Consider the following 14,838-nt stretch of genomic DNA (forward strand, 5'->3'; position numbering starts at 1 on the left):
GGGCACAGAATTTATATTTATTTACGCACAGCTATTAATTATAAATAATAGCTGACAACTACTAAATTTTTTTTATTAAAAATATAACTTGCTGGGGCTGGCCCAGTGGTGCAGGGGTTAAGTTTGCACGTTCTGCTTTGGTGGCCTGGGGTTTGCTGCTTCAGATCCCTGGTGTGGACATGGCACCACTTGGAAAAGCCATGCTATGGTAGTAGTGCTACATATAAAGTAGTGGAAGATGGGCACGGATGTTAGCTCAGGGCCGGTCTTCCTCAGCAGAAAAGAGGAGGATTGGTAGCAGATGTTAGCTCAGGGCTGATCTTCCTCTAGAAAAAAAAATATATATATATATATATGTAAATTGAATTTAGTTTTTGCCACTTCTATTATGATCAGTAATATACCATCCTAATGTAATACTCTGTGGAATTATAATATATAATTAACTGATAAAGCTTGTGTGTATTAAAATGTGAGTACTGTAAAATATTTATAAAATAATAATAAGATGTATCAAAACAATCTGAGGTCACTTAAAACGTATATGTATTATTAGACAGAAATAATTTCATTTGCTAAAAGATATTTATATACTATGTATAAACATCAATAAAGTTGTAATTATGTTTGAATATATTTTCCTGTAAATCATAAGAATAGATGGACACATGGCCAGATGGGAAAAATTGGTGAATTTCTAATTAACCAGGAACATAATTAATAAGAATAAATTTGGCTTAAGTTGAATAAACAAATATTTTCGCAAATCGATACATTTTTATTGTGATCCTCAGGCTTGACTTAACAGAACTTGCAGGTATTCTCAATTAAAATAAAAAATGGGATTTTTTTGTATTTAAATAAATTATCTTTCTCTTTGTAGCTGTTTTTAGAATTTAAACATCTTAAGCAACAATAGTTTGGCTTTCCGAGCTACTAAGATTTCACTGTCATTGCTTGTCTTCTAAAGAACACGTGCTATCACTCAATCTTGTAAGATATAATTAGACTGAATAAAGATGATTGTGGAAACCAGTACACTGGGGCAAGGGAGCTACTCAGGTGAGGAATGGAAAAGAAAGAACTATATGTGGTTAGGTCTGGGTATGTTAGAACAAGGCAGAAGATGAGGCAACAAAGAGAACAGGTGCACAAGAATATGCAGAAGCTCCCCAGATGCAGGCCTCAGTTTACCTTAACTGCATTCCAGGTATCTCATTTGTAGGATCCTGCACCCAGTAGGTGTGCATTTATAAAGTGATATGAATTTCTGAGATGCCACACAGTCAGATCTGTAGTGTGAAAAAAATTAAAAATAAGATTTAAATGATTATACTGAGATTTTTCTAAGACCTTAAATTAAAGATTTAAAGTCTAGAGATAGACCCCAATTACTGCCAGTATAAAAATTGATATATAGGATCTCTATGTAGGATTATATTTACAAAAAGTGGTTTAGGAAAATACACATTCTCCAAACTCTGGGGAACTTGGTCTTTTTGTTTCAAAAGTCTTTATATTCCTATACAGAATGAAATTTCATATTCCCTAGGGAACTCTAATAACAATACTAGAATAAATATGATCCTTTAAAAAGTACTTTTAGGGGCTGGTCCAGTGGCGCAGTGGTAAATTTCACACATTCTGCTTCTGCGGCCTGGGGTTCACTGAGTTGGATCCCAGGTGCAGACCTATGCACTGCTTGGCAAGCCATGCTGTGGCAGGCGTCCCACACATAAAGTAGAGGAAGATGGGCACAGATGTTAGCTTAGGGCTAATCTTCCTCAAAAAAAATAAATAAATAGGGGCCAGCCTGGTGGCGCAGTGTTTAAGTGCACAGGTTCGCCAGTTTGGATCCCCGGTGTGCACATGTCACCACGTGGCAAGCCATGCTGTGGCAGGCGTCCCACGTACAAAGTAGAGGAAGATGGGCAGGGATGTTAGCTCAGGGCGTCTTCCTCAGAAAAAAGAGGAGGATTCAGATGTTAGCTCAGGGCTAATCTTTCTAGGGAAAAATAAATAAGTAAATAAATAAATAAATAAAAACTGCTTTTGTTCCTCAGTTAACATCTAAATTAAGTAGGGGAGGTATCAGAAATAATCTATGCATCAACAAATTTATAATTTTCATTTATAATTATTTAAAAATACATGAAACATTTATTGAATTATATTAAGGAAATCACTGAATTGCAGATCAGGGAGAATAAAGTGGAATGTCTGCATAATGTCACAAAGTGGCTTGGGCATTCCGTAAAGGTCTCATATGATTTGCTTTATTAATATTACACGACTTCACAAATTGAACTCCTGCCAGTAATATGTGGGGCACTGAATTTTGGTTGTAAAGGTTTCTGATAATTTTTTTTTGAACTTTTGAATGTGTTTTTATTCCTAAGGTCTGGGAATTGGGAACATGTTCTATGTTTTTTATGAAGATGGCATCAAAGTGATACAACCCATAGAATGTGAATTTCAGAGGCACATTAAACCTAGTGAAAAGCTCCTTGGATTTCAGGCAAGTATTTAAAAAATTCCTTTGCATTTTTATGCAGCAATTTTGTTAAGTAGAATTATATTTTGGAAATACAATGAAATCTATACATGCATGAGACGTGTTTGGAGGAAAATATTAAAACTATGATATCGGCTGTTACTCTATGCAGTTTTATATGTGAGGAGGACAGTAATATATTGGGTAATCCTAATTACTTGCTTGTAATTAAAATAAACGCTATAGAAGTGAAATACCAAAAATGAACACAACCTAATAACTTCACCTGCTCCTTAATTTAGACGGTCTCCCATTTTGGTAGGCAACAGTTAGTTTAACAAAATGAAAGAAAACAGCGTGTAGATGATCTGATGGAAATTTGGGGTGTCATCGATACCTCATGGATGTTGATTCCCTTTTATTCTTCATATCTTTTTTCATGAGGTGTCAATGGAATGAATGATTTAGATTTATACGGGAAAATATCAATTCTTTTATTTGTTTATTTATGTGTACCTTGTCTTCCCCATAAAGATGTTTTTCCTGTAAAATCTTGGTACAGAATTCAGAAAATAAAAGAATATCTGACAAAATGGTTGATTATACATATTAGGTATTGTATTTTTTTTGCAAGAGAAGAAATTATAATTATTTTTATATTGCCATGGCTATATATATATCTCCCCATAAATATATGCACACCAAAATATGTAATATTGAAGGTTACCTATGTGTTCTCTACAAGTGCAGACATACACCAAACACCTAACATAAGTTTTTGGCAGGCCTCATCATGGAACCCTCCCTTGATGCTCATTTTAAAGGTTGGCATGGCCATGAAATATGAATAAAATAGAAACTTAATACCATAGCTTAGATCCTTTATTTTCAACTCTTATTTATAGTCTAGCACTACTCAATATTGTTGTCATATATTGACATATGAAGATAATTTACATCTGAAAGCCATGCCCTGGAAGGGGGAGAAGAAAAAAAATTATGAGTGAGATAAGATAGGTCAGCTTCTTTCCAGATATTCTGTAGGACAAAGCAATCTAATGACGTCTTATTTTAAATAAAGGAAAGAATTTAATTCAATATGTCTGTAATTATTTAAAACAAATGAAACCATTTTAATTTAAAAATATTTCAGTTATATGGTAAATAACAAAATAGAATTGTTACCATTTTTGTTAAGCTATAGTTTAACTACAAGTATGAATGTCTTAAATTGTCCATGCAACTTTATTTTGTTTTATAGTAGTATAATATCAATACTAACTAAACTCATTTTGAGTAAGGTGTGTGTGTAAATAAATAAACACATAGATACAATCATAAGTATTTTCTTGTGATAAAGCAAATCATTCAATTTTATACCACATTCATATTTTTATAAAAACCTTTTGGATAAGAAATCTGGGCTATCACACGGGTATAGAAAATGTGGCACCTAAATGGTTATTTAAATAAAAGCAAAATGATTTTCTGGGAGAGTGTTTCTCTTTGAGTCCTGCAGGACTAGCAGTTTTGCAGCTAACTGACACAGCTGTGTCGGTTACATCACAGATTCTGAAACCTCAGTTACTAATACTAAAAAGATAATCTGTGAAATTCATACTTGTCATCACAAAACTGTAACCTCATGAATCTGACTTGCAAATTTAGAGGCAAAGAATTTTCTTTGTCCACTACATATGTACTATTCCAGAGTATCAGTAAATGGTTCGATGCGGTTTGACTCAAGTCTTAAAGAACGTGCTTTTCCGGAACATTTTTTGATGGCTCTGGATGAATTAATTTAACTGTATGGAATCTAAATCTGAAAAAGCAAGCAAAAACTTGATGTGACAGTTTTGTGACGAGTCTGGACAACAGGGATGTAAAGTTTACTCACCAGAATTTCCCTCTCTTCAAAGCTTTTGAATATTTCCTCCTAAAACGGCTACAGTAAGAACTATATAGAATTGTGTATATTTATCTCTATATCTATATCTATAGAGAGAAATTATATATATAAAATTTGTATGAATTATATATAATTTTCTATAAAAATTAAAAATTGAAGGGGAGGTACAAACCAAACACCAGAGATGACAGCCTTAACTCATTTCCTTCTATCTGAGAACCCTTATCCATAAGCGTACACATCAACCTTATCCACATCAACAGTGACAAAGCAGGGATAATTGGCTGTTAAGAACTAATTTACTGCATCGGAGTTTCGAAGTCGTAGCCCCTGGAAATCTTACAGTCATCTCACATATAGGATTTTGCTAGAAATGCACATTGCAAAATGAAAAGAAATATAAGAATAGAAAGTTGAGGGACCAGCTCCGTGGCCGACTGGTTAAGTTCCCGCACTCCGCTGCCGTGGCCCAGGGTTCGGATCCTGGGCCCGGACATGGCACGGCTCCTCAGGCCACGTTGAGGCGGTGTCCCACATCCCACAACTAGAACGACATGCAACTAAGATATACAACTGTCTACGGGGGTGAGGGGGTGAGCGGGTGAGGGGGTGGGGGGGCTGGGGGGGTTGGGGAGATGAAGCAGAAAAAACAAAAAAAAGATTGGCAACAGTTGTTAGCCCAGGTGCCAGTCTTAAAAAAAAAAAAGAAAAGAAAGTTGACAGTCTTACATTATATAAAACAAAGATTTACAAAAATTTCTATACTCTAATGGAAGAGTAAGCAATAAAGAGTAATAAAAACCAGATTTGTATTTTTAGGAATATAGCAACTATCAAATAGTGTGTTTTTAAAAAATTTATAACATTTCTACTGCTTTGGATGTTGAAATTAAAATAAAAGTACATTTCAGCTGACCAATATATTTTTAAAGCACTAAGAATAATATAGAGAATGATGAAATGGCTAAAACTTTGTTCTGCTTATAATTGTTAAATGCAGAATATAGAGACATTTGCTTGTACCATAAAAGAATGACATATTTTTATGTAATTATTATAATACACTTATATGAAATAAAGACTAGGGTAGATCACATTGCTCTGTTTTTTTTATTCTTTAATGTGAGATAAGCTTAAATAATTAGAATATGTATACATAGACATTTTCATGATAGACAAGTATACAGTGGTAGAAATAAAAAGAAACTGATCGTGTTATGCTTTGAGAATAAATGTTGAACTAAATAATTATTTCTGGTATGAAGTTATTTTGTTTTCTGTGTTTAAACACAAGAAAGATATCAATTTCAGATGTGTAAGCTATTTGATGCTACATTCCACTAGATTTACATTCCTAATTACAAAATAATTTTATGAGAAAATTGTTGAGTACTATGCAAGGAGAAAATTTTTCTCCAGAAAACAGAACCAAGAGGATTAATATCTGTATCTATATCTGTATCTGTTTCTGCTTCTCTCTATCTCTATGTTTTTATTTTAAGGAATTGGCTCAGGTGATGGTGGGTGAGGTGACAAGTCTGAAACCTGTAGGGCAAGTTGGCCAGCAGGAAATTCAGTCAGGGGTTGATGTTGCAGTCTTGACTCCGAAATCCACAGCTTGGGTCAGCAGACTGAAAACTCAGGTGCAACTTGCTATTGTAGTCTTGAGTCTGAAATCTGTATGCAGACTGGAAACCCAAACAAGATTTCTCTGTTGAAGTCTTCAGCGAGAATTTTTTCTTCTTTGGGAAGCTTCATTCTTACACCTCCAGGCTTTCAACCGATTGGATAAGGCCCACTTGCATACCAAGGGTGATCTCTTTTACTTAAAGTCAATTAATTATAAACTTTAATCACCTCCACATGCACCTTCACAACAACACTTAGGATAGAGCTTCACAAAACAACTGGGCCCCATAGCTTAGATGACATGTAAAATTAACCATCACTCTTTACTCTTTCTTTTGCTCAAGGACCTTGTTTAATTAGTGTTTGTATTCCTGACATGCTTAGTACAGTGCCTTACACATGGCAGGTAGTTAAGTAAAATTTGTTAAATAAATGTAATAAAAATTCTGTTGCTTAGAGCCTTACGCTGTTCATTCTTTTAAACATTCTCAAAGTTTAATGATATTTAAAATTCCCTCCTCACCTTAATATTTCTCCTCAATTTATAATTCTCACAAAATAGTGTTCTTCTGTTAATGTGTTTTTGAAACATGTTTCATAGAATAATTTATCATTGAATGTTTCAGGGTAAATATAACCTCATGGGTCTATTAATTCAAGATCACATGGTCAAAATGTACTGTGTGGATGCTCTGTGTAAGATAGTTTGGAATTCTATAATAGAAAAAAAAGCTAGTTCATCTGGATTTTAGAAGATAAATCTCTTGAACGCGAGTATTGGAAATGAGTCCTTTGGAATAATTTTTTTTCCCATGAAAAAGAATTACACATGGATATAATATTTTTCAAATTCACTGTTGATATTAAAAGAGTAGCAATGCAACTCCCAATATAGCTCATTGGTCAGTAAAGTTAAGATAAAAACTGAAATATTTAGAATATAGAATCTTCCATCAAAACTCTCAGAAGATGCTCTTTGCTTGCTCTACATAAAAATTCAATTTTGGTGCAATGTCAGATTCCATCAGGTCTCGGCTTTCAACAGTGAGTTGGTAGGGATTCATACAACATGCTTCAGCTATACTTTTCATCTCCTTTTTTTGCTCCTTTGTTAGGTAGCCTTGCAAGATAGGATTCTTGCTATATTTATCCTAGTTGTACACATGATTTCATCTTGTCACCTACAGTATTGAACTTCAAACAAATAGAATTCTACTCCAGACTTGGGAATTCAGAACTGAAACTGAAATAGGTTTGGCAAAATGTTTAAATTACAGGCTCAAGGATGACAGCCTTTTCCAAGATTACCAACTTTTTCACTCTTCTGGTTTTCAACGATTGTGTCACCTTTATCTACCACTCTTTTAATCTTTAATACTTTTTTTTTTTTTGAGGAAGATTGGCCCTTAGCTAAAATCTGTGCCCATCTTCCTCTATTTTATATGTAGGACACCTGCCACAGCCTGGCTTGACAGGTGGTGTAAATCCTCACCTGGGATCTGAACCTGCAAACCCTGGGTCAGTGAAGCAGAGGGCTTGAACTTAACTGCTACGCCACGGGGCTGGCCCCAATATTTAGTACTTTTTAGTTCAATTACTCTTGTGTTTGCTTATCATAGACCTAGGTACTGTTCTACATACATACTGTGGTGTTACTTATTTTTTCATGGGTATTAGAAGAGCTTAAAAGAAAATCACTCACATCTTATCATCCATGAGTCTTATATTTTGGGAATTGAATGTTCTATTCTTGGTTTTAATTCCAATTTAAATAATCCTGAGCTGCAGAAGAACATACTTTCTACAGGAAGTCTGATAAGAACTGCCTCTCAATTCTCTGTTGTCTAGGTTTGGGATTTCCGCATATGTAAATTACCTTTATGAAGAAATACTGCTAGTAGTCTATTAGACTTTGTACCCAGGAACAGGTTGTCCATAGCGTCCAGAATAATTAGGTATGAAGAAATTGAAAGTGAGATTAGGAATGGGGAGCACAACAGTGCAGGTTTCTTTCTTTGCTGGTGTTCTGCTCACCTCAAGCTCTGCAGCCTTCAGGACATTCATCGATTCCCTTAGTAATACCTCCAGATTTCCCTTTTCAGCATTTCATTCTGTTTCTAATTCAGTTATTACTTTTCCAAACTCAGTCCACAAAAATGCTTATTAAAACACCAGCCACTTTGTATGATGCTGACAATTCATTTTCCCAAGAAGCCACTGAGCAACCTTTTGAATTCAGTGATAATCGAAATGTTTCCCCACTTATTCTTTTCATGGTGGATCTCTATTCAAACATGGATTAACTTACAAAGAGGTATAGAATGATAAAAATTTAAGTGTTCATTCCTTTGTGGTTACAATGATATCCTGCAAAGAGCTTCCCAAAGAGAGCAATGTAAACTACCTCTAACTATTCCTTAGAAGATTACTCTGTAGATTTTACAAGAAGTAAATTTATGAAATTAGTCTTTGAAATCCTACACTTAAAGAGGCCTTCTAATCTTTCATTAAAAATCACACTGTGTTAAAATTTTCCTTCTATTAGACTTTACGTAAGCCTTACATTGGGGGAGCAACAGTGGGAAGCATGTGAATTGTGCAACAGCATCTTAGTGGAGTTGTATAGCATATTAATTGGGTCAAGTAATTTTATCTATGATAGCATTTTAAATATTCTTCAAGAGATTATTAATAAGAGCCAGTCAAGCTATTTGGATAAATGTGACCAGAATAATGTATGTGTCTCAGACAATCTAGTGCCATCATTTTAAACATTTTTATATGAGTAATAAGGACTCATTATACACATATAAGTACATTCTATTCACTTTCAAAAGAAACCTGTTTACTACAATTTGGATTTTTCGATAGAAACATCTTAAGGGTAAAATTGAAGAATTTAACTTATAAGAAATTATTCATACAAATGTCTTTAAATGTGAAACCTTTTTACGTGAGATTTACAAAATCATGTAAATCTGTCTCATATGGATCTTAAACTACAGTTTCCAGTTTAAGATTTAGTTTTATTCACACAAAAATTACCTATTTCTTTTTTCATGGTAACAGATTTGCATGGTAAAAATAAGATAATGCAAAAAAGCTTAGATAAAAAGTAGTAGTTTCTTACTTCATGCCTCACTATTCCCAGTCTCACTTCCTACAATCAATTACATTTAATCACTTAAAATAATTTCTTGTAGTGGTATTTCATGAATTATCAATATTAGGTATTTTCTATTGACGTCCCTCTATGAAAGATGATAATTTGGCTTACACAAATTCTAATTAACCTTCTTTCTAATTATGATAAAAATTGTGTAACTATTTTAATGATTCTGTGGATTGGATTTATAATTTTAATTATTTGTTTAAATTTTAATTCTTATTTTTCTTGAAATTTGTTAAAATTTCTATTTAACTTTAATTTTCTGAGCTCTTGCTTGATTTCTCATTGTTGACATTTTATATTACAATAACAGTTGTCAAAATTGCAATTTAACACTGAAGGCTAGTCATTTCTTTAACATTATTTTCATATTTCAGATAGGTCATAAGTCTCACTTTGAATAATTTGAGAGGTGAATCAGGAAGGAAAACAATATAGTAAGTTAATGCCTTCACCTTTATTTATTAAATATTTAAATTGCTAAAAATTAAGAATATCATTGCTGAAAGTTTAACATGACAAGTTTGCACTTCTCCATATACTTTATTGTATAATGATTTTATATATTTCTACTTGGAAATTTAAGATACAACTATATAATAAGAATGAGAAGGAAAACAAAACTTTAGCCTCAAAATTATTTTTCATCTCTTACTTACCTGCTAATTTATTGCCCATGAAAACTCCTTTTGTTTCTAATTTAGCAATTTACTGACAAAATTTTATTAAATCATTTTTAGAAGACACAATATGGATTGTTTAGCAAATTAATGGCAAAACCTAAAGTTCATCTAGGACTTGCCAAACAACAAGGCAATTGTTCCATCCCATTTTAAATCTCATCTCTGCAGCTTTAAAGAAATGTAATATGACATACAATGGAGTGGGATAACTACTGGCAGCATCACTAAGTTGCCTGAAATCACCACCAAAGTGTGTGTTTCAGAAACTGGAACTATTTACTGACTCTCTTAAGTGTTCTTTCTTCCATCCTGAGAAAGACAGAAACAGTCAGTCCTATCTCACCTCTATTTTAAGGAAAAAAAATGTATTCCGTATGATGAGAGCAGAAGAAAATGAGTTTAGTATATTTAAAAAATCTACATACTAGCATGACGTTCATTAAAAAATAGTAACTCTTTAAAGTGTAACTTTAAACATAAAGATATTTACTAAAATGATTTCACAAAAATTTATATCTGATAGCTCAGTTTTGAAGTTATTTGGAAAACTTAAAGATGGAATAAAATAATAACATATCTGATTATATAATCTGTAGGCATTTTAAAGAATTTGCATTGAACTAAGTCACAGAGTCAGTTTGGGTGAATTCTCACTCAATATTGTTTTCGTGCTATTACTCAAGAATTTTTCTGAACTGGATAGTGTGGCAGAACCGCTAGCTAATTTATCAGTAGAAAAGAGACAAGACAAAAGTAATTCTGTCAGCAATATAATAAATATGTTGTTTTAAAGAGAAAAGATAAAGAAAACATGCCTTTGGTCTGTATCTCCCTGCCTTTCAAGTAGATAGGTGCAGATCTAAATTATTCTTTTAGTGTAACATTTATTTCTGAAAGTTTATGAAATCTGATTTAAAAATCAATCTCTTTTCATGGTTTTTATTTAATTGATACAAACATAGAAAAATGCATATGTATAAATTATTTGGCTAATATTCTTTCACTACATAGCGGTAAGAAATAGAATGTAATGTCATTCGCAATAATAATTAACAGTAAATAATATCAACATGCCAAAATAATTTTTAAAGAATGTTGACATAAAAGGTAAAGTGTAATGGTACTCATTGTCGACATTCCTATGTGGAGCAACTTTTTGTGTAAATTACAATAAAGTTTAAAAATAGAAATGTATATAATTATAAACAGCTTTATAATTTTTGAAGATAAATCTATCACACTTCAAAATAATTTCTTTCAGTCAGTAACAGTCTTGCATAATCTGTTAAACCTGTCTTCCACATAAGGCACTTCTGTGCTGGACAATATGGGAAGATGGAAGAACTTGATCAACATGAGGTGTCACCGTCTGCATCGTGAGATTATGTGCTACAAAAAAAGTTCAATTAAAAAATGTTCATTCAGAAAATGACATTAGAGTGTATTGAACCAAATGTAGATAATGCAATAATTGTAAAATTAACTCAATTTATACTTTTATGCCAACTTTTTTTTAGGTAGTTATAAGACAGTAAGCTATTTACAAGGAGAGATTACACGTTCATACTTAGAAAGTTAATCAATAAAGTTTGCCTTGCTCCTCAACTAATGTCCCCCAAAAGAGAAATCTGTAAAATGTGCATTATCAAAACTAAAAAAAGAGATGAACATTTAAAGAAAGGAAGGGGAACTTATATAATTTCTAATATTCTGTCTCATTCAAATTGACCCTTTTCCTTAGAAGTTTAACTTTGTTTCCTGTTTATCCTATGGACTTGTAACAATAAGAAATAATTTACTCCATTTAAATATAAAAATGTTAAAACCTCAAGGTAAATTAATACAAATAGATTCATTTAAAATGTCTTTTAAAACCAAGCAATTTTCATTTTGACAGATATCATTTCTCTCTGTTCTGATCATATTTCTAAAGCAAATATAGACTTTGAAATAAATAATACCTATGAAATGAATAATCAGGCAGGCAGATGAAATGGATTTCACAAGATAGGACTCAGGTAAAAAAATTTGAAGTTCAATTTTGGGGACCATGTTTTAAAAGGTTTGAAGGACTTTCGTGTAAAATTTGGAATGGAATATATTGCTTCAAAAGAAAGAAGCACATGGAATGATTAGAAGCTGTAAAGAAGCAGATTTAAGATCAATAGCCAAAATTGAAAGGAATATCTTATGCAAAAGAAGTCTCCCTCTTTCCAAAGTTTAAGAATCAGGCTAGATAGCCAGCTGTCAGGAAAACTGTACAGGAGGATATATACACTTTGGGCATTTAAACAAATGTTTTATTGATCTTTTTTATCATAAGTGTCTATTAGTCAATAGTCAGAAAGGACCATTTGAGCAAGTATTCTCTACTGCTACTTAAAGAACCTAGAGTATACAACATTTTTAAAAGAAGTAAGCCCCATCTTCCCATGACATTCATTGGTGTTCACAGTATTGTCATGATTATAATTAATTTTTCATCATTTTAAAGAAAGTTGCAAAGCTACAGCCCAGCTTTATTTTATTTGAACTTTGGTAGTCAGTTAACTTCACGTGTTATCTGGTAAAAAATTTGTTTTTAATCTTGTCCTCCCTCACCCCAGCTAACCAACTTACAGCTGTACTTCGTAAAACAAAGTTAGGAAGGAGTGTCATTGGTCCTATACAAATCAAATCGTCACTACTTTGAGGAACAATTAAATACAACTAAGTATTTAATTCCAACTATCCGTACTAACATTTAATCAAATTGATCCACCGTGAGCCTTGTGGGTCTATATAATTTACATTTCCTGATATCCACCATAATTGTCTAAGTCCTTTAGTGATTAATGTTAGCTTTCAATTCAAATTTTTGCCAAGCTCTGTTTACTAGTTCTTTGACCAAACTTGAAACCTTTGGTCTTGGTATTTAATTTGGTCTCCCCATTATTCAAATGTATGCCTTTCCCAACAGACAAAAGTCCCTGCCTCTGGGATTCTCAGTGCCCACAGGCACCTGGACCAACCCCTAGCCAGGATTCCAGCTCAATTACAAGAACCAGGAGAGCCAAGACACAAGCCATCCAGTCCTGCATTTACAAAATGTCTAGATTTTTTTCTCTTGTGTTCTGTAGGCATTTAAAATTTAACAAATTTAACACTGAAGATTTGTTTTTTAATTAGGTATTCTTACCTAATACAGTATTTTTATAAACTGGTAAAACATTCTTCATTTAAGGAGAGTGGAAGTAATTCAGATGGCTTTGAAATTTTTTTTATGAAAACAATTGACAAAATCCTAATTTAATCCCCTTAGCTTCAAAATGAGGAACTGAGAAAAGGCAAGTGATTGGCTCAATGTCACAGAATTGCCAAGTGATAAAGGGAAAAATAAATAATTGTACTGACTGCATATGCAATAATCATTCCATACTTAAAGTAACTTTCTGAAATTCTTAAATATCTGTAGTGATCTTCTCTCCAAAACACTTTGGAAATTTGAAAAAAAAAATGTATGTATAGACTGTTATAGTTTTCATGAAATGTGGCCCATAGAAAATTTCCTATATGAAAATAACAGGTAATATATGTCGATCACTTGACACTTTCACATGTAATTTCATTTAACTCATATAGCAATCTTAGATGATAGGTAATATTATCATACCAGTGAGGTAAATAAGGCTAAAAGGAATATTCACACAGCAAATATGAGAGTAAAGCTGGACATTACATTTAAGTCTGGTTGACCTCAAAACGTGTTATCTTAACCTCGCTAATATGTGTCTTTAAAGAGAAACCGGTCCTCAGTTTATGACAGTGTAATGTCACCAGCTCCACTTTTATTGTAACACTGAAAGACATAAATACATTCTTCTTATGTTAAAAGAAAGGATGAAATTTCTGTAATATGATCTTTGTATGTTTGATATCCTAGAATCAAAATCCTGCTATATAACAGTTTTCTAAGACAGACCAAGTTAAGGCAAATTAGTCCCTAAATTGCCATGCCTACCTATGCTCTGAGTAATATGAGCTAGACTGTGTATGACATTCTAATAAATGAAATGGCAAATAGAATCAGATAAATAGAATATGTCTAATTATAGGAAAAAGCAGTTGTACTGCTTGGGTTATATGCCGTGATCTCAATTATAAATTGATGAAAATACCTTAACCTCATTGCCATTTTTAGGAAAATAGTCCAATAAGGGAGATAGCCATTGATATTAAATCATTTAATACATTATTGTAAGGTCTTTTTTTTAAAAAAAAAATTACAAAGCAAGATTAAAAGGATACATTATATCTAGTGTATTCACAAATAGTTCAACCTTGACTATATATATTTTCACATGGCTGTAAAAAGTATCCTGGGAATCCTAGCCTAAACATTCTAATCCAGTACAAGAGAATCTTTGTTTCATTTGCCTTGATTCGTGATAAACTGAACAAATCCTCATTGAGAACAATTATTTGCATTCTATTACATTTGATGAAGTCAACACTTTTTTTCAAGGGTTCCATTATTCACTTTTTATTTATCTCAATAGACGCAGATTGTGACAGTTTTGAATTAAAAAACTATTTAAAGAGAGAGAGAGAGAGTGCTAGAAAAGAAAATAAAGTTAGAAATCAGTACTTCTTAAACTATTTGTGGAAAGAATCACTTTGGTTCTTGCTCAGTCTATTATTGGAACCAGTAGGTAGTTTCCACCCCATGAAACCCTCCAGGTAAGTTTGACAACACCCAAACTGGTCTAAATCCTGTTCAGAGAGATAGATCCACTGATCATATACATGGCTATTATGGCAATGTCAAATTTCTAAAAAAGATTCTAAATGGTTATTTTCAATTTCTATACTATTCTCAGCTTGGTAACAAATGATATGCCAACTGACAGCTGTCCACAAACCATATTTTCAATAATGCTGCTCTAAAATTCAGTTTCCCAATGATTCTGGGTGA

At 32.7% G+C, this 14,838-nt stretch overlaps 1 protein-coding gene across 4 annotated transcripts in view; it reads left to right on the forward strand.

The window, feature by feature from the left end:
• The window catches only part of FSTL5 (follistatin like 5), a 718,252-nt gene that overhangs the window by 612,488 nt on the left and 90,926 nt on the right, over positions 1 to 14,838 (forward strand). For all 4 annotated transcript variants that reach the window (XM_008519642.2, XM_008519644.2, XM_008519643.2 and 1 more), the window contains one exon: positions 2,400 to 2,518. In XM_008519642.2, the coding sequence (XP_008517864.2) occupies positions 2,400 to 2,518 (119 nt within the window). The remainder of the gene's footprint in view (positions 1 to 2,399; positions 2,519 to 14,838) is intronic.

Source organism: Equus przewalskii, chromosome 2 (assembly GCF_037783145.1).
Source record: "Equus przewalskii isolate Varuska chromosome 2, EquPr2, whole genome shotgun sequence".
In the NCBI taxonomy this organism is placed as follows: Eukaryota; Metazoa; Chordata; class Mammalia; order Perissodactyla; family Equidae; genus Equus; species Equus przewalskii.